Source organism: Lepidochelys olivacea (genome assembly GCF_965140295.1).
Source record: "Lepidochelys olivacea isolate rLepOli2 genome assembly, chromosome: 1".
Classification (NCBI taxonomy): Eukaryota; Metazoa; Chordata; order Testudines; family Cheloniidae; genus Lepidochelys; species Lepidochelys olivacea.
In genome coordinates, this window is record NC_140411.1 from 143,635,220 (window position 1) to 143,660,348 (window position 25,129).

The 25,129-nt window shown below is 42.1% G+C and overlaps 1 protein-coding gene across 1 annotated transcript in view; it reads left to right on the forward strand.

Moving 5' to 3' along the window:
* The window catches only part of SMS (spermine synthase), a 78,534-nt gene that overhangs the window by 15,121 nt on the left and 38,284 nt on the right, over nt 1-25,129 (forward strand). The window contains exon 2 of the mRNA XM_084642585.1: nt 17,139-17,259. Coding sequence (XP_084498711.1) covers nt 17,139-17,259 — 121 coding nt within the window. The remainder of the gene's footprint in view (nt 1-17,138; nt 17,260-25,129) is intronic.

A 25,129-nucleotide genomic window follows, 5' to 3' on the forward strand; every position in this document is an offset into this window, starting at 1 on the left:
TTCTGTTTAAGGTCAGCAAGGATTTCACTGTTAAGCCAAGCTGGTCACCTGCCATATTTACTATTCTTTCTACACATCTGTTCTTTCCTCCCCTGCCTCTCTTTTACTGGGACATATCCACTGTCTGCCTATGATGCTGCTGGGTTGCTTTCCCAAGGATCAGTAGCTTGAAACTGTGTGATTCTTGATAGTGTCAAAGGTGTCAGTAGGGTTCTGAGTAGCAGCAGTTAAACTGGTCAGTCTCATTTAATTTCACTCCGCTGCTGCTTGGCAAACTTAAGGATGGCAAAAGGGACTGGAGCCATCTGTGAGCCCAGAAAACACATTGCCTTGCCTTACATTTGGTTAAAAAGAACAGGAGTACTTGTGGCACCTTAGAGGCAAACCAATTTATTAGAGCATAAGCTTTCGTGGGCTACAGCCCACTTCATCGGATGCATAGAATGGAATATATAGTAAGAAGATATATACATATATATACAGAGAAGGTGGAAGTTGCCATACAAACTGTAAGAGGTTAATTAATTAAGATGAGCTGTTATCAGCAGGAGAAAAAAACTTTTTTAGTGATAATCAAGATGGCCCATTTAGACAGTTGACATGAAGGTGTGAGGATACTTAACATAGGGAAATAGATTCAATATGTGTAATGACCCAGCCACTCTAGTTTCTATTCAAACCCAAGCTTATGCTCTAATAAATTTGTTGGTCTCTAAGGTGCCACAAGTACTCCTGTTCTTTTTGTGGATACAGACTAACACGGCTGCTACTCTAAACCTTACGTTTGGATAGTTTATCATTTTAGCCAGAAGGACTAGTAAACTTTCTTTTAATGAAATATTAGATTCTGTAGAAATTGCTGGCTTAAGGCACTTGCTGGGAAAAGCTTTCCATTTACCATTGCTGAGTAGTTTTTGCATAGTGCTGTGGTGTGTCCAACCCAGGCCTTACTTTAAGAACGAATGCGAACAGATGCTGAAAAAAACAATCAGTTGTTATAATTACAGTTGGTTGGGTGGCAAAACAGCCCTTTCTTTATTTCTGTCAATATCAAACTTTTGGAAAATCTCTATTTTTATTTGCACCCTTTTGTTTTGGTGCAAGTCTATGTGAGCGCTGTCTATGAAAGAAGTGATATGTCACTGTGTCAGTGTTCTTTCTCTCTCTAGAGGCTGTCTTGCAAGAAGTATGCCTTTTATGGAATCAGCATGCCAAATTCTGAGAGGCATGATTAGTGGTTTTAAGCCTCTTTTACCTCCTGGGGAAGGTTATTTTGGGACTCATCCTAGCTTAATAGAAAAACATTCTTTGATTAGTTGGAAGTGGTTCCTAAAATGGTCCCAGTTCCTCAGCAGTGCTGAAGGGATCTAAAAGTTGCTTGGCTGAACCAAGCAAAACCATAAAATACTTAACACAATAAGAGACAACTTGTGTGTGTTTTAATTGCATTAGGGCAACTGTTAAGTAGGAGGAGTCAAAAATAGAAAAGGGATGGAGCAGGGTTATTGAATTCCAATGAGCAAGAAATATTATTTGTGCTGTACGCAAGCCAGGAAAAGTACTTTTAATACTGAGGAAATGTAGTTAGTCTTCGTGAGTCAACAGCTTTGGAGATCGATTTATCATCTCTGACAAGTGAAGCTAATGCATGTTAATGCAACTAAAAATCAAAGCAGATACTGAAGTGTGACCTTGGTTTTTTTTCAAACTTTGAAACAAATGGCCTTCCCTTCCCAAATAGCTTAAATCTCAACCACCCGGAAAGTATTTTAAATCTGGCTTTGCTAGATCCTTAACTGGCTGTAGGATAGGCAGACTTTTATATTGGGATGAAGATTTTTATAGTGATGGCCAGTTACAAAAACCATCCTGTGGGCTGGTGACTCTTGGGTCTGATTTGATTTGTCTGTCTATGCTGGCCCTGATCCATCAAGGAGCTCTGAGAGGGTGAACTGTAATGCCCACTCAGAGCATCCTTGCGGGATCATGGTTTTAGATGGTTAAACTTCTCAAGGCAGGGAGCATGTCTTCTTTGTATCCTCCTGAGCTCCCAGTCGGCGCTTAGCAAATAAAAATATGGGTGGGACTTCAGATGAGCAGGAGTCCAGAGGCCAATAAATATACCCATACAAAAGGAAACGTTTTTTTAGTACTTAATGCCAACATTGAGACATTTTGTAAGAGGTTAATTAGACCAAATAGACCAACTCTGAGCAAGATTTAGACAGATTATCAGCAGGAGAGTGGGGTGGGGCGGAGGTATTTTTTTCATGCTTTGTGCGTATAAAAAGATCTTCTACACTTTCCACAGTATGCATCCGATGAAGTGAGCGGTAGCTCAATTTATTTGAGCATAAGCTTTTGTGGTTAGTCTCTCTAAGGTGCCACAAGTACTCCTTTTCTTTTTGCGAATACAGACTAACATGGCTGTTACTCTGAAACATGTTTTAAATAATACCAGTAATACGCTAGATGCTTTGACGTGGTATTCCGTCTCCCTAGCGCTGTCTACATAGGGCTTAGGTCAGCATCGCTACACCGCTCACGGGCACGCATTTTTCACACCCCTGAGCAACCTAGTTGTGCCGACCTAACTTTCTAGTGTGGATCAGGCCTAAGTCTCCTCACCTTCATTTGCAACCCTGGCCTTCTCTGTCGTACGTTATCTGGTTTAGCCTTCTAAACTTGTTGGGGAAGTGACCATCTCTCTTAGCTGTAAAGAGCCATGCAAAACTGTGGTGCTACGTAACCAATGCTTAATACAGCTATGCAGTCATTAAGAATGGGAAGTAAAAAATGGTCTATCCAATTGAAACTTCAAGGGGGATTTAGATAGGCAGAATGGAATTTCCTCAGGATACTGGGATTATGGTTTCTAACAGACTTCACATTCTGCTTGTGCTGTGTTTAATTATAGGCTATGGGGTGGGAGGCTGGCTACCAGTTTCTTAGTACGCAGTCATGACTCATATAGGTTTGAAACATTTTAATCCATGTCCTCTGTTCTTCTTGTTTAAAATGAAGTTTTTGTCTTTGAAGCCAGACAGAAATGTGTCCTTTAGTGTCCTTTTTAAAGACTGAGTAAATACATGTCACTTTATCAATTCTCTCAGAGCCGAAGTCATTGGGTGCAGTTGGCACAGAACTTCGAGCAATTAGGTGTCTCACAAAACCTATGCTACTGTGAACATGCACATTTTTAGTTATTATCAAGACTTGCACTCATGTTTTAGAGCAATGTCCTCTATATCTATTGTGTCTAGCACACTGGGACTCTGATACTAATTGGGACTTCTGGATGCTACTCTAATACTAGTAATTATTAACAGTTTTTTAATTCTGTAATCTGAGAATTGGGACTCCAATTTATACATCCCATTGGATTTTTTAACTGACCTCTTACAGTTTACTTCATACATCTGACAACCCCTTAAGGTATTTGCAATGTGAGCACAGGCAGAGTACAGCAACTAGAAAATCGTGCTTTGTTTTGTTTTACATGTACTGATGTCTAAATTTTCACAACTGTCCACTCATTTGTATATCTTGGAGGGAAGGGGAGGGAGAGACTTTTTTTTTTTTTTAAATGTTATTTCAGTTGACAAAAATTATCAAGGGAATTCAGGCACATTGTTGCTCCAGATCTCCTGACAGTTTGTCTGGCTTGCAGTCACGTTTTTAAAGAGAGACAGGGTTTCTCTTATACTCCCATTCCTGTGTGAATACAAAGAGAAAAGTGAACATCTTCCTTACTAGGATTAAAGGAAAAAAAAGACTATTACTTGAATATTTGTAGTATAATGGAATGCAAATAGACGAGATCTGTAACTATGGTGAATCTTGTCCATGTGCATTGGATTGAATTGATGGCAATGGTCCCAGTCCTGTAGCTCCTACTCATTTGTATCATATTGGCCTTGTAGCTGGAACTCATCAAACCATTTTTGTTTCAATACACATGAAAGAATAGAATCATACTTGTCTTATAATAATCAGTTTGCACTGCTTGTGAGAATTAAACATAGCAAAAACTTTAGTCACTAAGGCCTTGTCTACACTGCCACTTTATGGTGCTGCAACTTTCTCGCTCAGGGATGTGAAAAAACACCCCCATGAGCGCTGCAAGTTTCAGTGCTCTAAAGTGGCAGTGTAGACAGTGCACCAACGCTGGGAGCTACTCCCCTCTTGGGGTGGTTTCTTTTTACTGCACTAGGAGAGCTCTCTCCCAGTGCTGGTGCTGCGACTACACAGCCACGTTAAAGCTCTAACGTTGATAGCGAAGACATGCCCTTAGCCCTGGTCTACACTGCAAGTTTAGGTCGAATTTAGCAGCATTAGATTGATTTAACCCTGCACTCATCCACACAAGAAAGCCATTTTTGTCGACTTAATGGGCTCTTAAAATCGATTTCTGTACTCCTTCCCGACGAGGGGATTAGCGCTGAAATCGACATCGCCAGGTCGAATTTGGGTTAGTGTGGGTGCAATTCGACGGTATTGGCCTCTGGGAGCTATCCCACAGTGCTCCATTGTGACCGCTTTGGACAACACTCTCAACTCGGATGCACTGGCCAGGTAGACAGGAAAAGCCCTGCGAACTTTAGAATTTCATTTCCTGTTTGGCCAGTGTGGCAAGCTGATCAGCACAGGTGACCGTGCCGATCTCATCAGCAGAGATGACGATGGAGTCCCAGAATCGCAAAAGAGCTCCAGCTTGGACCGAACGGGAGGTACTGAATCTAATCGCTGTATGGGGAGATGAATCCATGCTATCAGAACTCCGTGCCAAAAGACGAAATGCCAAAATATTTGAAAAAAATCTCCAAGGGTTTGAAGGACAGAGGCTATCACAGGGACCCGCAGCAGTGTCGCGTGACACCTGAGGAGCTTAGGCAAGCCTACCAAAAAACCCAAGAGGCAAACGCCTGCTCGGGGTCAGAGCCCCAGACATACCGCTTCTGGATGAGCTGCATGCAATTCTAAGGAGTGCCCCTACCACTGCCCCACCTTGTATGTGGACTCCTGCAAGGGGGGAGTCTCACACAACAGGGATGAGAATTTTGGGGACGAGGAAGATAATGCACATCAGGCAAGCGGAGAAACGGTTCTCCCCGACAGCCAGGAACTGTTTATCACTCTGGATCCAATATCACTCCAAGGGCTCCTGGACCATGAAGGTGGAGAAGGCACCTCTGGTGAGTGTACTTTTGTAAATATAATACACTGTTTAAAAGCAAGTGTGTTTGATTACTTTGCCCATAAGACTTGGGATACATTCACGGCCAGTACAGCTACTGGAAAAGCCAGTTAACATGTCTGGGTATGGGGCGGAAATCCTCCAGGGACATCTCAATGAAGCTGTCCTGGATGTACTCCCAAAGCCTTTGTAAAGGTTTGTGGGGAGGGCAGCCTTATTGCGTCCTCCATGGTAGGACACTTTACCACGGCAGGCCAGTAGCACGTAGTCTAGAATCATTGGATAAGAAAGCATGGCAACATGTGGTCCCGTTGTTTGCTGGCATTCAAGCAACATCCGTTCTTTATCTCTCTGTGTTATCCTCAGGAGAATGATATGATTCATGGTCACCTGGTTGAAATAGGGGAATTTTATTCAGGGGACATTCAGAGGTGGCCGTTCCTGCTGGGCTGTTTGCCTGTGGCTGAAAAGAAATCCATCCCACTGTTCGCCACATGGTGTGGGGAGGGGTGAAGCGATCATCCCAGAGAATTAGGTGTGTGTGGGGGGGGTTAGTTGAGTTTGTGCTGCACGTTAACCCGAAAATATCAGCCTCTCCTTTTAAATGGCCAATGTGTCTTTTTTTCAATTTTAATCTCCCCTTTTTTCCTCCAGCATCTGCAAATGTTTCAACGCTGCAACTAACATCTCCGTCCCAGAGGCTAGGGCAGATAAGAAGGCGAAAAAAATGCACTTCCGATGAAATGTTCTCTGAGCTCATGCAGTCCACCCAAATTGAAAGAGCCCAGCAGAATGTGTGGAGGCAGACAATGGCAGAGTCCAAGAAAGCACAAAATGAACGCGAGGACAGATGGCTGGGGCAACAGGAGAGGTGGAGGCAGGATGCAATGCTGAGGCTACTGGAGGATCAAATTGATATGCTTCGGCATATGATTGAGGTGCAGGAAAGGCGCAGAACGCCCTTGCAGCCCCTATGTAATCAACCGCCCTCCTCCACAAGTTCCATAGCCTCCTCACCCAGATGCCCAAGAATGCGGGGGTTGGGGGGGACCTCCAGGCACCCAACCACTCCTCCCCAGAGGATTGCCCAGGCAACAGAAGGCTGGCATTCAGTAAGTTTTGAAGTGCAGAGTGGCCGTCTTCCCTCCTCCCCCACCTGTCCTGGGCTACTTTGGCAGTTATCCCCCTATTTGTATGACGAATTAATAAAGAATGCATGAATTTGAAACAACAATGACTTTATTGCCTCTGCAAGCGGTGATCGAAGGGGGGAGGGCGATTGGCTTACAGGGAAGTAGAGTGAACCAAGGGGGCGGGTTTCATCAAGGAGAAACAAACAGAACTGTCACACTGTAGCCTGGTCAGCCATGAAACTAGTTTTCAAAGCTTCTCCGATGCACAGCACGCCCTGCTGTGCTCTTCTATCCGCCCTGGTGTCTGGCTGTGCGTAATCAGCGGCCAGGCGATTTGCCTCAACTTCCCTCCCACCCCGCCATAAACGTCTCCCCCTTACTGTCACAGAGATTGTGGAGCACACAGCAAGCAGTAATAACAATGGGAATATTGGTTTCGCTGAGGTCTAACTGAGTCAGTAAATTGCTCCAGCGTGCTTTTAAACGTCCAAATGCACATTCTACCACCATTCTGCACTTGCTCAGCCTATAGTTGGACAGCTCCTGACTACTGTCCAGGCTGCCTGTGTACGGCTTCACGAGCCAGGGCATTAAGGGGTAGGCTGGGTCCCCAAGGATAACTATAGGCATTTCAACATCCCCAACGGTTATTTTCTGGTCGGGGAAAATAAGTCCCTTGTTGCAGCTGTTCATACAGACCAGCGTTCCTGAAGATGCGAGCGTCATGTACCTTTCCCGGCCATCCCACGTTGATGTTGGTGAAACATCCCTTGTGATCCACCAGTGCTTGCAGCAGCATTGAAAAGTACCCCTTGCAGTTTATGTACTGGCTGCTTCGGTGGTCTGGTCCCAAGATAGGGATATGCGTTCCATCTATTGCCCCACCACAGTTAGGGAATCCCATTGCAGCAAAGCCATCCACTGTGAACTGCACATTTCCCAGAGTCACTTCCCTTGATAGCAGCAGCTCAGTGATGGCGTTGGCTACTTGCACACAGCAACCCCCACAGTAGATTTGCCCACTCCAAATTGATTCCCGACTGACCGGTAGCTGTCTGGCGTTGCAAGCTTCCCCAGGGCTATTGCCACTCGCTTGTGAACTGTGAGGGCTGCTCTCATCTTGGTATTCTTGTGCTTCAGGGCAGGGGAAAGCAAGTCACAAAGTTCCATGAAAGTGCCCTTGCGCATGCAAAAGTTTCGGAGCCACTGGCAATCGTCCCAGACCCGCAACACTCTGAGGTCCCACTAGTCTGCTTGTTTCCTGGGCCCAGAATCGGCGTTCGATGGCATGAGCCTGCCCCATTGCTACCAAGATGGCCAAATTGCCAGGGCCCGTGCTTTGAGAGAAGTCTATGTCCATGTCCTCATCACTCTCGTCACCATGCTGCCATCGCCTCCTCGCCTGCTTTTGCAGGTTCTGGTTCTGCATATACTGCATGATAATGCGCGAGCTGTTTACAATGCTCATAACTGCTGCGGTGATCTGAGCGGGCTCCATGCTTGCCATGGTACGGCATCTGCAGGAGAGTAGAGTGGCAGCAGAAGTGGTCGTTCAGTGACGATGGTTTGCAGACCTAGCGCACCATCTGCTGCCAGGACACAACAGCTGAGCAGGCTACATGCTTGCCATGGTATGGCGAGACAAGAGCAGCTGGGCAGAGTTGCAGCGGAAGTGGTGGCTGACAACCTGCAAGGTGGATTCATGAGAACAGAATTGCAGGGGAAGCGGGAGCCCATGAGAGACAACATGGAGAAATTCGCTATCGAGACAAGAGCAGGAGAGCAGAGTGACAGCGGAAGCGGTGGTTTGATGACAACGGTTAGCAGTCCTACTGCACCGTCTGCTGAAAGCAGTATGGCGCCCACATGGAAAAAAGGCGCGAAATGATTGTCTGCTTTCATGGAAGGAGGGGCGACTTACGACATGTACCCAAAACCACCTGCGACAATGTTTTTGCCCCATCAGGCATTGGGAGCTTAACCCAGAATTCCAATGGGTGGTGGAGACTGCGGGAACTGTGGGATAGCTAACCACAGTGCAACGCTCCGAAAGTCGACGCTAGCCTCGGTACTGTGGATGCACTCCACCAACTTAATGTGCTTAGTGGGGACACACACAATCGACTGTATAAAATCGCTTTCTAAAAATCGACTTCTATAAATTCGACCTAATTTCGTAGCTTAGACACACGCTTAGGAAAGCTGATGTTGCTCTGAATTCTCACAGGTAGCAAAAATTTCAGCACTAAGGTGCAACTTTTACGCAGGCCTGGTCTGCACTAAAAAGTTACGTTGACCCAGCTACATCACTCGTACGGGGAAAAAATATACATGTCCCTGAACTGTTTAGTTAAGCCAACCTAACCCCCGGTGTAGGCAGCGCTAGGTTGATGGAAGAATTATTTCATTGACCCAGCTATTGTGCCTCAGGCAGTTGGATTACCTACACTCACAGGAGAATCCCTCCTGTTGGCGTAGGTAGTGTCTACACTGAAGCACTATAGCAGTGCAGTGGTGTCGCTGTAGCATTTCAAGTGCACACAAGACTTTAGTCACTTTTCAAAGTAGAATAGCAGTTCAAAGTTAACCTGCAAAAAATAAAAGTTCTCTCTTCTTGATTTATGATATGTAAATAAGATCTGATCCAAATTATAATCCTCCCCATCCCCCAATGTAATTAATACCTTTTTGGGTGACTTGGTTGGAGATATGGATAGGTAGGACTGGAGTAGAAGATTTCTCAATCAGTTTGAAAGGTAATCTGCTGAAAGCAGTTTTCCCAACTGCAATGGCTTTATCAGGTTTTTTTAAACTCCATTTCAAACAGCCTAGATAAAAATTCCTTCCTGTCTTGGTTGCTCTTGTTTTCACTGTCTTATCACATCACTCACTAGTGGGGTATGGTGTTTTTTTTTTTTTTTTTTACTTTTTTCCCCCTTCCCAGTCCACCAAGGAGTACTTCAGCAAAAACAGTGAAGTCAAGACATGCAAACGTAAAAAGCAAAGAAGAAATCCTTTTAGGTCTTCTCTGTGCAAATTTTCCCTTTTCTTAGCGATCACCTTACTTTTATTACGCTATCTCATAGAAGCTCCAAGTGGGCTAAGCATTATGAGTATTAAAGAAATTCACTTTTGAACTTGGTTTGTGTTCATTGTGTAGTTTCTACATTCCTATTTTGGTAGCGTAATTTTAGAACTTCACTACTACTGTGATAATCTATTAAGGAAAAGTAGCCCTCTGAACCCATCTTCCATATTATACACATGAGGAACCTAATAAAACAGAGCAGGTGCACAGGAAAATCCAATGTTGATCCACTTTCCCATGTACAACTAAACAACAGGTGGGTCATTTCAACTTGAAATATTAGTGGCTGCTCACATGTGAACATTATTAAAAATTCAGTTCCCAAGTGCCTTGAAAGTCTTGGTACAGAGCTCTGCTTCCTGCATTCTGTGTCTGGCTGGACCTAGTGTGCATAAAACAAAGGATTTTCCTATGGTGTTTTTCTTACAGAGAGCAGAATGCTTCTAAACTTAGTACTGCGGGAGATGTTTGTTGCAAAGGCCAATTGTTTTTAGAGGACATATTTTCACCAACTTGAGGCCAAAAGTAGCTCAGTTGTTTGAAAGGTCATGTTAGAATGGGGTTTCTTATGCTCTTCAGTTTCTTCTTAAAAACATCCCTTCAACAAAAGCTACAATTAAAAGCTATTAATACAAGAAAGAACAGCCTTCCTAAACTTTAGAAAACCTGGAAGTCTAAAACTCTACTCAAAATAAGTAAATGTGAGAAACATAGTTAATTAATGAATTATATTGCTGCCCTGAGAAACATCACATTTAGAGATGGAGTATCTTCGGAGGTATATAAATTCTTAGTTTTATAAGCTCGGCTCCTGTAATCTGCTCAATTGGGTGAATTCGCCCTTCCTCCCCCCTGCCATAGCACCAAATTACGTTTGGGATGGGGGCCAGAAATATTGCATGCTATCAGTTAAATGAAAATGTACCTCTTAATTTATATGATTAATGCACTTTATTTCTGCCATTTCTACAGCCGTCCATAATCCACAGATTTATTTGCTACTTCCTAAATCAAAAAGCGCGCAGTGCGGGGCCTCTGCCCTTCCCCCTCAACCCCAATTCCTGAATGTACATGTGCTGACAAATGCACATGTTGGTAATACACATAGCTAGTGTATCTATAGGCATAGATTTCATAGGGCCATACTGCTATATCATGGGATATATCTACAAGGTAAGAGCAAATGACAGTGCGATCGTAAAGGATCAGACTTGCTGCTGTTGGAGCCATGTAGCTATGGACTACAGAGCACTGGTTTTATAGATTTGCAAGTTCAAACTCCTGCATCCAATACCTTGAACTGTCACAAGTTGTCAGGCATTCAGATTGCTCTTTTCCCAGGCCACTTGTATATTTGCATGTTGTGTGGAGGGTGAACACATACTAACACCCAGTGGCATAAATATGTGTGCTTATACAGTAGTATTTGCACAGGTATGATGTTTCAGACCATGCATATTCGGTGTCATATCTTACATTAGGTTTATGAATTTTTGCTTTGTAACTTAGTCCATGGGTTTATTTAGGAAAAAGTAGTCTTCAAAACTGGAGAAGTATTCAACAGTGGGGTCTTTGTGACACACTATACCTCAGGGATGGGGAAGGCACCTTGTAAACCCCATATTCATAATTTTTATATAATTGTCATATTTCATATAAAGCATGCCAGGTAGGGACTCATGGGAAGGACTATGATCTGCTGAAAGCCATTGTTCTATCTAAATATGTATATAATTAGTGCATATGAAGTTATTAGATTGTGTTGTATGGTTGTCACTAAAATATGCTGTGAATTGGGGAATTGCCGAGGTATTAGATCCCCAGAAACAACAACAAGGGAGCTAACCAATGCCTGGGTGCATGTCCAACAACCATCAGCAGCCGTTGTCCAGCAAGGGAGTTACAATTCAGTGATTCATTTGCACAAGTCCACACCAAGGGAATTTCTCAATCTTGCCTGGTGACTCTGCCCATCAGACATACCTGGACTTGTGTTCTCCAAGCACATGGAATGAGGATATAAAATGGAGGACAGAGGCTGCATGGTTTGTCCTATATCTTCCCCCAACTATGCTGAAGGCAACAAGATCGGTAGCGCTGAGGAGACTAGTCCCCAGGCTAACAGGAAGAGCCTGCATATGAAAGATTGTAACCAACCTGTAGTATTCAGTGGGGTGAGAAAAACTTCTTAGTCCAGATTGCCTAGTCTAATAAGGTTGAGAATTTAGACTGTGTGTTTATCTTTTATTTTCCTTTGGTAACTACTCTGACTTTTGCCTATCACTTAAAATCCATCTTTTGTAATCAATAAGTTTATTCTAATGTTTATCCTTATCAGTGAGTTTGACTGAAGTGCTTGGTAAATCTGCTCAGGTTACAAAGGCTTGTATATGTCCACTTTCCATTGATGAAGTAGTGAACCAATTAATAAACTTGCATTGCTCAAGAAAGGGTTTTGAGCAGTTCAAGATGGCATATTCCTCAGGTACTAGGTTTGGAGAGGGGGGGATTTGGCTGGTGCCTTTCTCTGTGTGATTCATGAGTGGCTCTGGGAGCATTCATGCAATCTAGCTGGGTGTGGGGCTCCACATGCAGTTGTACTGAGTGTTAACATCATGTGGAGGGGTTTGCTGCTTGTCTCCAGTAAGGCATTGTGAGAGACAACCCAGATTAGTGAGTTAATGAGGCACAGCGGTCCCACAGTCCCTAGTTGAACCCCATCACAGTCTTATTTAATTTGTTTTATCTGACTAGCAAGAACTAAACAGATAGAAATTGATGTTGTATTCTTGGAACCATCACATTAATTGTGTTCATACCATGCAATGAGTTTTAAGGAGCTTAGTCTGTTTATCTTACAGAGAAGTTTAAAAAGCAACTTTAATTGTGGTGTAGGAGTACTTACAAGGAGAGAACAAACCAGAAATTTAGAAGGCTTTTTTAATCCACAGGATAAAGACATAACAAGATCAAATGGCTCAAAATTAAAACTGGAGCAACTCAAACTGGAAAAAGGATGTGTAATAAACAAGAGGGTAATAAACTATTGGAACAGATTACCAAGGGATATTGTTGGAAACTCTCTCTTACATGGAGACTTTAAATCAAGGTTGGATGTCTTTCTAAAAAAGATGGTCTGGTTCAGCTACAAATTATGGGGCTGAATGCTGAAATTACAGAGTGAAATTCTGTGGCTTGTATTGTGCAAGAAGTCAGACTAGCAGATCGTAATGTTTTTTCTCCTTAAGACAGTATTTAAATTAATTGATTTTTAACAGCGAGCAGCCTTTTGGCAACTGTAACTTCAGAGGAATGTCTGTAGCTATTCCAAATTGCCTCTTCTAGAAGCATATTGTTATGCACAGACTGGATGCTTAAAACTTATGCAGATGTGATGTCATTATAAGTAATAGTAATTCTTGTTTTGTATTCTTTGATATCTAATCCCTTGCAGTTCCATTCCTTTCAATACATAAATGCCAGATACTTGGATAATTATTAATTCTGTCACATTTTAAAAAAATGCAGTTTGTTAAATTTCCATGTGAACTATAGAGAAATTTCCCTGGCCTGAACTTGCGTCAAAATTTGAGCTGAATGGAAAGGCTTTCTTTCACTTGAGTTGCTGTTATGGTCAGAGGATACACTTTGCCTTGCTAGGGGTTGCTCAGTGTATTGATTCTCCTGCTCTGAACTTGGGTAGGGGGGCAAGTTCATTTATTTTTAAAACTGGGGAGTGGGGGGGACGAGGTGGTGGGTGTCAATATTCCAAATACTTCCTGGCTACCCAGTGGTGGTGATGATGCAGCTGCAGCATTCAAGTGAAGGTCTGGAATTCATTTAGGCATGTCTACACTTAGGGCTTGGCTACACTTGCGAGTTACAGTGCATTAAAGCAGCCCTGGGCGCCCTAGCTCACTACCTGTCCACACTGGCAAGGCACGTAGAGCGCTCCTGGTACTCTACTTAGGCGAGAAGATTAATGCTTGTTGCGCCTTGGCTGAAACGCCCAGGCATCAGGGTGAAGGAGGTGTTGCATTACTGCGCTCTGATCAGCTTTGAGAAACGTCCCATAATCCCCTTAAGTCAAGTAACCACTCTTCTCATTGTTTTGAACTTGCTGTAGGAATGCGGATATGCCTGTTGAAAGCGCTGTTTCTGACAGCCAGCTGCTTATCTGCTCCAAGACTAAGCAACCATTACTGTGGAATGCTGTGTGTGAGAGAGAGAGAGGCGGGGGAGGAAGGGCAGGGGTTTGCTGCTGTCTGAATTTACAAGACAGCATGCTGACATGCTCTCAGCCCCTCCAAAAACCCACTCTCTCTCCCCGCACATACACACTCCCTGTCACACTCCACTCCCTCCCCCCCATTTGAAGAGCACGTTGCAGCCACTTACATGCTGGGATAGCTATCACAATGCACTGCTCTCTGTGGCCGTTGCAAGAGCTGCTAATGAGGCCACGTCAGTATGCTTGTAGCTGTCAGTGTGGACATATTGAAGCGCTTTCCCTACTGTGCTCTACGAAGGCTGGTTTAACTCAAAGTGCTCTACATTTGCAAGTGTAGCCAAGCCCTTAGCTTCAGTATAAACACTGCCTACTCTGACAGGAGAAGTTGCTCAGTTGGCATAGGTAATCCACTTCCCTGAGGGGGATAAATAGGTCAGCAGAAGAATTCTCCCCATCAATTTTGCACTCTGTACACAGACCTTAGGTTGGCTTAACTATGCTGGTCAGGGGTGTGGATTTTTCACACCCCTGAGTGATGTAGTTATGCTGACCTAATTTTCAAGTGTAGACCAGGCCTTTTTGGTTTTCACTCTAATCTGCTGGCCTGGAAAGTGCTGTGTGTATAATTAAACTAACGAGGCACCCATCAGTTTCATTTTCATGTTCCTGTAGCACTCTTATGATCTTGTAGGAGGAAAGGAAAGAAAGTGGGAGGGAGATGACGACGGACGGGTGTAGTAGTGGGGAGGATGTGTGGGTGATGGGATGGACAACACAAGAGACCGCACCAAGTGCAGAGTCTAAATTAAAAAATGTGGAACCAGTTTTCTTGCCAGGGAGTGGTTGTACCAGTACTAGCAGGGCAGACAACAGGAGCAGGGCAGGGTGTTCAACACTGAGTCATGAAAACCTTCTTTCAAGCCACTGCTGTAAACACCTGAGTCTAGTCTGTGCTAGTGCTTACACCAATGGTGTATCTTTACTGCTGCTGCTGCACAGGAGGTATAAAAATTGCTAGTGGATATGAAGCCAGGGAGAGGCTCTAAAACTTCCTAGAAAACGTAGAATATGAAAGAAGGCAAAAAAAAGTTGTGGTTTTTTGAGGAGGGAGGGTAGAGATTGCATTTGATTATGTTTCAGCTATCATAATGGGAATAGTTAATTGAGCTAATTTGCCAAAGAAATTTGGAAATAAAATCTCCCCAGTAAAGTTTGAATTTATACCACCGCTTAACACTGCATGTATATTGTGGAGGTTTGGAGGGAGAGTCCACTTATAGTTGTGCATGTGTGAACACTACACACGAGTCAAATTAGTAGACATGTCAGCATCCAAATTCTTCAGTACTTTTTAGTACAGTTTGTTTTTTCTTAATTCTAGTTAAGCATAAATTGCAACCCAGGGAATGTAATGAATGAAACCTAGAAGATAAAAGGAAAATGTGAACTCTTGCTTTGTTAGCTCTAACATTATTTGATCTTTATCTAAAAGGCATTGCCTTCCCAGCTTACTACATTTGGCAAGAGAGATGAATCACATCATTCTTGTTGACAGGGAAAAATAAGGGAAATATTTTTTTGTTCCTCTCTAGTATTTCAATTTCTTTGGTAAAATTATATGGATGATAGCCCACATGTCTGAGTACAGCTTTTACATAATAGCAATCAATAATCAGGTTGGCAGTTTAGTCTAGTGGTCTTTGTACTCGGTGGAAGATAGGGGTTCCTAAGTTTTAGGGCTTGTCTACCTGGAGAAACTGACCAGCTAAAGCAGAGTTAATGGTTGAATAAAGTCACTTTAACTCTGGAATAGTGTCTGCATATAGCTATATTGGCTTAGCTATAGTTATAATTATTCCACTGTAGCTAAACAATATATTTCTCCGTGTAGACTAGCTACTTGTTTTGCTATGCCTGTCTTGCTGAATGGTCTTATGGCAACAGAGGTTTAATTGGGGCTTGATATCTCTCTCCTTTTTTTTTTTTAATTGAAACTTGTGGGTTATGCTTTGAGGATTAATGCTATGTACATCAGAACCTGCGTTGTATGACACTTTTCTGCCAGTTTTACACTGAGTCTCATATAATTTTACCAGAATCACTAATTTAGCATGGATAACTAATTCCAAGGTCAACTAACTTCTCACAATTTAGTTTAGCATTTCACTCTTGATACAGCTTCTAAAATACCATAACGAGGAAGCAAAAGATGCAGTCTCTTTATTTTATGCACACTAGACTTTTGTGCTGTAACTTGTTTGATTTAGCTATAAAAGGATGATTACTGATTTACAAAAGTAGATTTATCTTTTTTTTTTTTTTTTTGGAGATAACAGAGCAAACGAGTCTCAGATGTTACTTGCATTAAACTCAATGGGATCACACTAGGGATGACTTTGGACAAATGTTTATGTATATTGGATATGAACTCTAGCAGAATAACTGGATTATAGTTGGCAGGTTATAATGGCTTCCTCTTAAATAAGGGAATGACCATTCTGCTCCTCCTGTTTTCGGGATTGTCTAATTAATGTAAGTAAATAACTGAGGGAACCGGCTCTAAGTAATTCCATTTTAGTTTAGATTTGGCCTGTGAAAGTCTACTAAACTCTGTAACATCTCTAGTTTGATGACTAAGGCCCTGAGCCTTTATTGAGTTCTGTGCAAACAGACCTCTCTGTACCACAGACAGGGATCAGCGCATAAATCAGTAGAATGATAGAAAAGTGATGACCAACAGAGAATACCTGCAGATTGAAGTCTCTGTTGGAGGGCTTCTTGACAGTCAATTTAAAAATCTAACTCACTGTTGGTATTGGTGGTGGTGGTGAGAAACGTGCATTAGCACTTATTATTGCTTTGTATCCCTTAGCTACAAATTTTCACCTTAGAGTTTCCCTCTTCACCTGAGGAAAATCGTCTTTTTGTTCCTAAAAGGAACCAGGAAAAGCTTGGCTTGTGTCTGGAGTGGAATTGGTTGGATCATCTTGCCCAGTCAGTCATTGTTATTAGAGAGAATGTTAAAAGTCCTAACCTGGGAAGAATACTAAATTGCGAGATCATCCAGTACAGTAGCTTCTCTATTATTAGGTCTTATCATAATTAAAACAGTACAAGTCTGGAGTCTTGCTATCATGGTGGTAGAGATGGTTGAGTAATAATATTAATCCTATTAAACTAGACACTTTGCCCTATGATCACCCAACTCTTTATAAAAAAAAAAAAAAAAGTCTTATGGAACTTCCTTGACCAGAAAGATGTCATAAAGGAGGGGACAAGGCACCCTCATAGCATAAGATTGCAGACTCAAAAGCCACTGCCTTAGTGGGGGAACAAAGGCGGTCCAGAGTATAGCTACCAGACTGCTGCCAAGAACTACAGAACCTTTTTAAAATATACATAAAGCAGCAGGTGTGTGTAGTAAACTTAACGTTTGTCTGAGAATGTCTTAACTGACTGTATTTTCCCTTCCTTCCCTTCATCTTGCAGCTGATTGCAATGCCGTTCTTAAAGGTCTACAGCCTGTTTTTCAAGAGCAGGGAATGACAGAAACAATTCATAACTGGGAGGATCATGGTTACTTAGCAACTTACATCAACAAAAATGGCAGGTGAGTTGGATATTGGACCCTGGGTTCATATTCTGACCAGATGAGTGAAGTCATCTATGAGCATAGTTATAACTATGTAAGAAAAGCAGCGTTAACACCATCTGAGCTTCTGAAAGCAATCTATAAAAGGAACCGTATATCTGAAAACCTCTGCCCACCCCTTCATCCCCAAACAAAATAAAACCCCTAAAGGAACAAAACAGTTGGGTACTGCCTGAGACTTAGTTTAAATACCGTACTTAACTAAAACTTTTTTGAACATTTTAAATTTAGAAGGTGTTTTACTGTGTCCTTGTTGTTTTCATTTTACCTTCTTCCCTACCTTTATTTATTTCTTTCCTTATTCTAGATCAGGGATCGGCAACCTTTGGCACACAGGCCGAGATGGTTTGTTTACCTGCTGCGTCCACAGGTTCGGCCAGTCGAGGCTCCCACTGACCGCGGTTCGCCGTTCCAGGCCAGTGGGGGTTGTGGGAAGAGGTGCAGGCCACGTGCCAAAGGTTGCCAATCCCTGTTCTAGATCATGGTGTGTCTCTTCCTGTTTTTCAGCCGCCTTATTTTTCTCCCCTGTCCACACCGTACTTGCTTTACTTCCTTCCCTATATATTTTTTTCTCTTATTTTATTTCTCCCTTGTGGGTCCCGAAAGGATCATGGAGTCTCCTAGGCTGAGCTGATCCGCCTGCTCCTTTTTATTTCTCTGTGTGTGTGTATGTGTGTGAGAGAGAGGAGGAGAGGGGTCCTCCTGTTGTAGTGGAATTAAATTAACCCAAAATTCGTCCAGTTTCATTGCTGCACAAAACTCTGAACAGTAGCAGTGAAAACTGACCACCCTAATCAGTTTTACCCTCGGTTGCAGCATAGGAAACATCTCAGAAACAGACAGCCAGGAACTGTTTCTCGTCAGACTTAGGACAACCTACATTAAATCACTTAACATTCCCACTGTGAACTGAATGCCATCTTTGCAGTCAAAATGGCTAGGGTTTTTTTTGGGAGGGGGGCGGGGGGGAATAATGAGATCATAAATTCTGCAGAAATCCAAAGTTACACTCCTTCCAGCTCCCTTTGAGAGAACTTCCTACTTGCCATGGATTACTGTATTTGAAGCCCTGCCATAGTTTATCACTGCTGCTTTAAACTCAGGATTATCAATTTTCCAACGATAAGATCGTTATATGTTTAACCACGTTTTAGCTTTAGAAAATTGCAGCATGTGAATGATAGATGTACTAACTGAAGTGCATTTTCTGGAGAGAAGAAAAATGAAGTCCCCAGGGCTTCTGTTTTTCCCAGATCTGAAGAAGAGTTCTGTGTAGTTCAAAAGCTTGTCTCTCTCACCAACACAAGTTGGTCCAATAAAGTCACCCCTCTTGTCCCTAGATATGCTAACTCGGTATTTTTGCCCCTTTATTGCCATTGCTTTTGGCTATTTTACAAACCCATTGGTGATTTCCCAAAAAATATGACTGGGACACGCTTTCATATAAGCAGAGCTAATTGAGACAAACTAATAAATAAAACCAGGCTCAGTTTATTCCCCTTAGCTGCTTTACCATGCAGAAATATATATATATATTTTTGAAGGACTGCATATTTAATATAATTGGCCTATTTGATGCTTCACATCACGAATTAGATTAGCTTTACTGCGTTCATGCCTAACCATTTTGTAACTTTGGCTCATCGTTGAGGGCAGAAACCAAAAGCTGTGCAGTTTGACGTGGTTTTTATGCTTTGTGGTTTTTGTTTGTTTGCGCTGGCTTAGCTATGCTAATCTAAATGCAGTGGTGCAAGCTCAGAGTATAGAGATGTTGCAGTTTATCCTAGTTTGCAAAGTGAGAAGTGTCACCATGGCTGTACGGGGTTTTCTTGTGGGACTTATTTTCTTTCTTACACAATTTTGAGCTGTACCGGTGCAAAATCGCAGTTTACACTATGGCAGGGGGTTTGTGATAGGAGCTTACATACACTGTTATATCAGTTTCGCTACACAGGTACAAAAATACTCAGTGCAGAAAAGGCCTTATATCTTCCACTAAAAAAGATGCTTCTTGAATCTTCTGTTAGCTAGGCTAGACTGCAGCGCGCTCTCATTCTATTTTTTTTTTTTTTAAACTGAACCCTCTTTACTAAAAAGGTTAAAAGGAAACTCCAAATTTTGTAACTTTTGTTACAGCCCATTAAAACATTTGTGGACATAGTTATACATTTAGTCAAATGTTAGCTGGACTTAAGGAAACTCTGAGGCCTTGTATATACTAGAATGTACTGCTTGAATTATACATATAGAATTTGTATGTTAATAAAACAATGCCTTTAGATTTACAGGTTTCAGAGTAACAGCTGTGTTAGTCTGTATTCGCAAAAAGAAAAGGAGTACTTGTGGCACCTTAGAGACTAACCAATTTATTTGAGCGTAAGCTTTCGTGAGCTACAGCTCACTTCATCGGATGCATTCAGCAATAAGAAAGCTTATGCTCAAATAAATTGGTTAGTCTCTAAGGTGCCACTAGTACTCCTTTTCTTTTTAGATTTACAGTTAGCAAGTTTGTACATTGTTCTGTCATGCAGCTGTAGTTTGACCTTTGTCAAAAGACTTTCATATTATTCCATTGGCAGTGGCTGGAGTTAGTTACCTTACAAAACTATTTTGGCTTTGGTAGGAAACCTTGTAACTCTGATAATAAGGCCTAAGTGGAGGGTGCTGTACTCAGATCCATCTTGCTGAACAATGTCTCCTCTTTGTGAGCCTGAATGAGGAGCTTTCATACTGGATTGCTGGGTCTTGTCAGGCACAAACACTGCACGCTGAGTGGGAGGTGACGCCCAGGAGGGAGAATAGCCAGCCTTAATATCAAAGTAATTGCTTTGGGTAGTTTCAGTACTTACCTATGCCCTGAACCAGGCAACGAAAGCTGGGCCAATGCAGGGCCACATGCAAAAGTGCTAAAACTAGAAAAACGAAAATGTTTTGAACAACTCAGATATATTGGTAAACATTGTGTATGCAATACAAACTCTGTAAAATGAGCATGCTACTCTTTAGTTGTAATATATTAGAGATTCAGACTATTACCGTTGCTGTCGACAAAAATTTATCTGACAAAGAAATTATCTGAACTGCCCTTTGGAAAGCTGCAGCTGTTAAATGAATCAGAGTTGATTTGCGGATTACGCCACACTTTCCTGTTGTCATTGCCAAAATAACAGAGCTGCGTCCTTCTTTGTCTGAAGTTAAGCTAGCAAAAGTCACATTTGGCAACTCTACCTGGTCCATTTAATTCATGATTTACTCTGACAAAGAACCTAATTGAAGAAGGCTCACTTGAAAAATATTCACTAATCATTTTGTCCACACAAATGTAGGGGAAATAACCATTCACACCCCACACAGAAGCAAGACACTGCCCACTTTAACCAATCAAATCATTGCCAGTAGTGGTGTGAATGAATATTTTCTTTGCTGTACCAGCCTCATTGACCAAACACTGAGCTGGCAAATACACCAAAGTGCATTGTGGGACTTCAGCAATTTTTGTTTCTGACCAATACTTTTAAAGTCACTTATGTAAATTGCATTAACTTTTAAAAGGGTGAACAGCACATTTCTACCTGAAATGTTACTGATTCTCATTACAGGTTGTGCATGACATTGTAGGGAAAATTATTACTGCACTTTCAGTGTATTTTTACTTTTTGCGTATGTGCTGGCACCTTCTATACAGCAACTGGACAAGAAACTAATGATTAAAAGAAAATGTAAAACTTCGAAAATTGGCAGAGGAATTCAGGGTGAGGGGAGCACTAAAGGTAGTACCTGTAACTGCTCGAGGTTTATTTTTTTTTAATTGATGGTGCCATATAAATGAATACTGTATCTTACTGTGTTGTAGTGGCAGCTTTGATAGCGTGTGTGGGTAAACTTGAGATTTGCATGTGGTGTCTGGGCAGGCAGTGTATGTGGGGAAAGGGGGAGGAGTTGCTTCAAATCCACACTCATGGTCTGCCTGCACAACTGTTTAAAAGCAAAATCCCTCTTTCTCATTTAAAAAAAAAAATAAAAAAAAAATGAGCTACTTCTCTGAGTAGCTGTGACCTTCACCTTTTTTTAAACCTCTGTTCAGCCTTGGAACACAATAGAGCACAGGGATTTTATTGGCATTTGTGTTCTGTAGATTATGATTCTGTTTTGGCCTACAGCAGGAGGGTGAAGGATTTTTTTTATCTCATGTTAACACCTCTTTAAAAAAGGCTAGTCTGGACACTCTCCAAGCATTTGTTTCAGGGCTTGTCTTCACATACAGCGCTATAGCAGCGTAGCTGCAGCACTTAAGTGGAGACGCTCCTACACTGACGGGGGAGCTTCTCCTCTCCATGTAGTTAATCCACCTCTGCAAGAGGTGGTAGCTATGTTGTGGGAAGAAGCTCTCCAATTGACATAGCACTGTCTACGCTGGGGGTTAGGTGGGTGTAACTTTGTCACTCAGGGGGTGGATTTTTAATAAACCCCTGAACAACTTAGTTATACCGTGGTAGGTCTGAAGTGTAGACCTGGCCTCAGGCTATAAATTGTGTGGTTTACCCTCGGAATCATCCTAGAGTCAGAAGGCATAATCAGATGTGGAGTCACTTTCTAGCCCTGTCACTGTCTCTTATAACATTGGGTATATCTTAAATTCCTTCATTTTCCCATCTGTATAATTAAAATACCTACTATGCAGGAATGGTGTAGTGATGGCTTTCATTCATGTTTGGTAAACGCTCTGAAATCCATTGGGAAATACTAATAGATGTGCAAAGTTTGAGACATTTCAATGGTATTATTTTAATAAATCAATCAGGATTGGCTTCTGTCCCATCCCCTATTATGAGGAATACCTAAGTGACAGAAGACAACATTTTAAAAGTGACCTGTCTAGGAAAATATTTAGGCTGCTGTATGATATGCAAAAAAGGCCTAAAATGGGGGTGTGTTGTGTTGTCTCCTACTCTCCCCCCCCGTAGTCCTCTTTCAAGCCTTAATTGAAAGGGTCAGGGTGCTGAATCCTTAGCAAAGTGGACTCCTCTTTCAGTTTTTTTAAATTTAACAGGAGTCAACTCAAATCTCCATCCCACAGCTTCAAGTGGTATAAAAAAGTCACTTCCTAGTTCATAAGTATAAAGGAAATGAAACCTGATGAACTGATGACCTCTAATGTCCAACCACCCCAGCAGACGGTTGGACAAGACAACCAACGTAGGCGAGACCTGACTGTTAAATGTTAGAACAAATAAAACAAGTAAACCCTGCTCCGATGAGGTATGCATGCTCTCACCCCCCCCAAAGGGGCGAGGGGGAAAAGCTCTTATGTGATTCCTTCAACCTGTGTAGAGAGAAGGGTGGCTGGCAGGATCCAGGCCCACAGCTTCAGCAGCACCAAGGCCCCATGGCTGAGCCAGGCTTCTGCTCAGAGTCTACCTCCACTACCCCTTAAAGGGGAGAAAGACTTGCTTGACTTGGGCTGCTTCTCATCTCTTTTCACTATTCCTCTACACTGCTGCCCCACACCACTGAAGATGAATTTTAATTACAGAAGTAAGGTGTAGGAAAGGAGAGTAAAGCATCTGATATTACTGGAAAACAAAATCTTTGTATATATGTTCCTGTGGGCAGGGAGCGTCACTTCAGGAGCCTCAACCTGATAGACCCCTAAGTGCTACCATAATAATTAATGTTTGACTATTTCTATCTTACAGACTACATTGGCTGTTTTCAACTAGTCTCGTTATTAATGTAAAAATTAGTCTTGTTTTAGAATTTACAACATTTAAACTCCAGTATTAATCTACTTTTCAATCTTAAAAATTGCTGATCTTAGAAGTGACACCTTGAAAACTTCTCTAATAATGTAGGTTTCAGAGTAGCAGCCGTCTTAGTAAGTATCTACAGGTCTGATGCAATACCATTTCAAGTTGCTGAAATGTCTCCCTTTGATTTCAGTGAGCTTTAGATCTGGCTCCAAACAAGAGGACTGAGTTGGTGGGATGTGGTGGTAAGATACTGGGTTAGATTCTGCTCTCATTTGCTTCCTGATAATTTTGTGACTTAAACTAGTAAGTGTGGCTGATTAAAACGCCCGCCACCCCCAACCTTTAAGTGAGAGGACTCTAGCCCATTGAGTCAATTGTCCCCTTCTCGTTGCCTAGCCAACTCAAAGTTAGGTCTAACTTAATAGTGGCAAAAATTTGTTTCCTTCTCTATAGTCAGTATTTGTTCACGAAAACTGAACAGCTTTTGATGGCAGCCACCCAATGGTTACTTACAGTGTGATATCTCACTGCTCTATCAAAAATGTCATTGCATTTTTGGATTCCCTGTGTAAGCTGTATGAAGCATTCTCATTGGATGTTGGGTGGTGAAGCTAGCCTGTGCTCATTGGCAACTCGGGGAAACTGGTCTTAGCAGTATAGATAACACCGGTAATAAGAAAACACTTGCCTTAGGAGAGAGGATGAACTTTGAACAGAAATGCATAGTAACTGTTTTTGATTTTGCTGAGTCTTATTTACAGCGGAAGCTAATGAGTCTCCTGGCCGCACCCTTGGACTGCTCTGCTGTTAATGGGTGTTTTTCTAAACATATGATTGCAGTGGTTTGACTACATCTGTTTTCAAGCCTGCCTAGTTTGTGGACACACTTAAATCAGTTTTAGCTTAATTTGGTAAACAAGTAAATCAGTAACCAGCAGGGGTTTCCATCCAGCTAAGCAGATTTAAAAACTAATTTTAGTTAAACTGGTGCAACTTGCCTTTAGAAAAAGGCTAAGACTGTCTTCTGTTTAGAGGCAGGAAGTATGGGCTAGGTTTACAAGTTGAATTATGGACCCTTTGAACCACTCAGATGCCAGTTTGCGGAAGAAAGGAGGTATGACAGCAATCTTCCACTCATGTGAAGCCTAAAGGATCCTGTGGTAACAGTTAAAATAACAAATAGATAAAATCCACATAGGTCTAGAAAAGCCTCTGCTTTATATTCTAATACCTGCTGTAAAATAGCCTTGCCTTTATATTGTGTCTCTATTTTATAAAAATTACAAAGTATGTATGTATGTATTGAGGAAGCAGCCCTGGAATGAGCCACATTGGAAGTGAAACATGGCAGTTGTTAAACAGTAATAGCAATGCCTCACTTCAGGACAGGAAATTGAAATTACAGGAGGGAATTTGTGTGGAGGAGATGACTACCCAAATTAATAATGGCCAATGGGTGGTGAATTACCTCCAGTTGTTACAGTATGGGGATAAATTTCTGAAATGGCACATTTGATAGTGCAGCATTCTCTGGCACCATGTTGAAGCATGGGTTTAGTACAGAATAGTAAGAGTGCCACCTAGCTACATGCTCTAGCACTATGGGTGGTGGTTAGGGGTTGGTTTGAATCAATTGACTTAAAAAGTCAACAGGAGTACTTCTATTTAAGTATTTGATAAAAACCATGTAGTCTCCTGGACTGAAGGCATTGTACATACCTATAGGGCTAGTCTATAGCATGCTTGAGCAAGCATGCTTTATTAAAATCCCTTTCTGTAGTGGAGGGTGTCCAGCTATTGGAAGAAGTTGTCATGCAGGCTTCTGCATCCATGCTTGACTGTTTCTTTCCAGCAGGATTGTTGCCAGCCAGGGTTTCTTTTGTAATGTGCCCAGAGTGCCTTAAGAAACAGACCAAGAGAAAGGGCTAAAAATGCTTTTAGGGATACACATGCATAAAGGCTAGAGAACAGTAATGGCAGCTCTTTATAGTGCTGTTTTTTTGGGAAAAAGAGGAAAAGATCACAAATATTTTCAGTCTTTTATGTTTCTCCCCTGATATGTGGCCTGAAATCTTGAA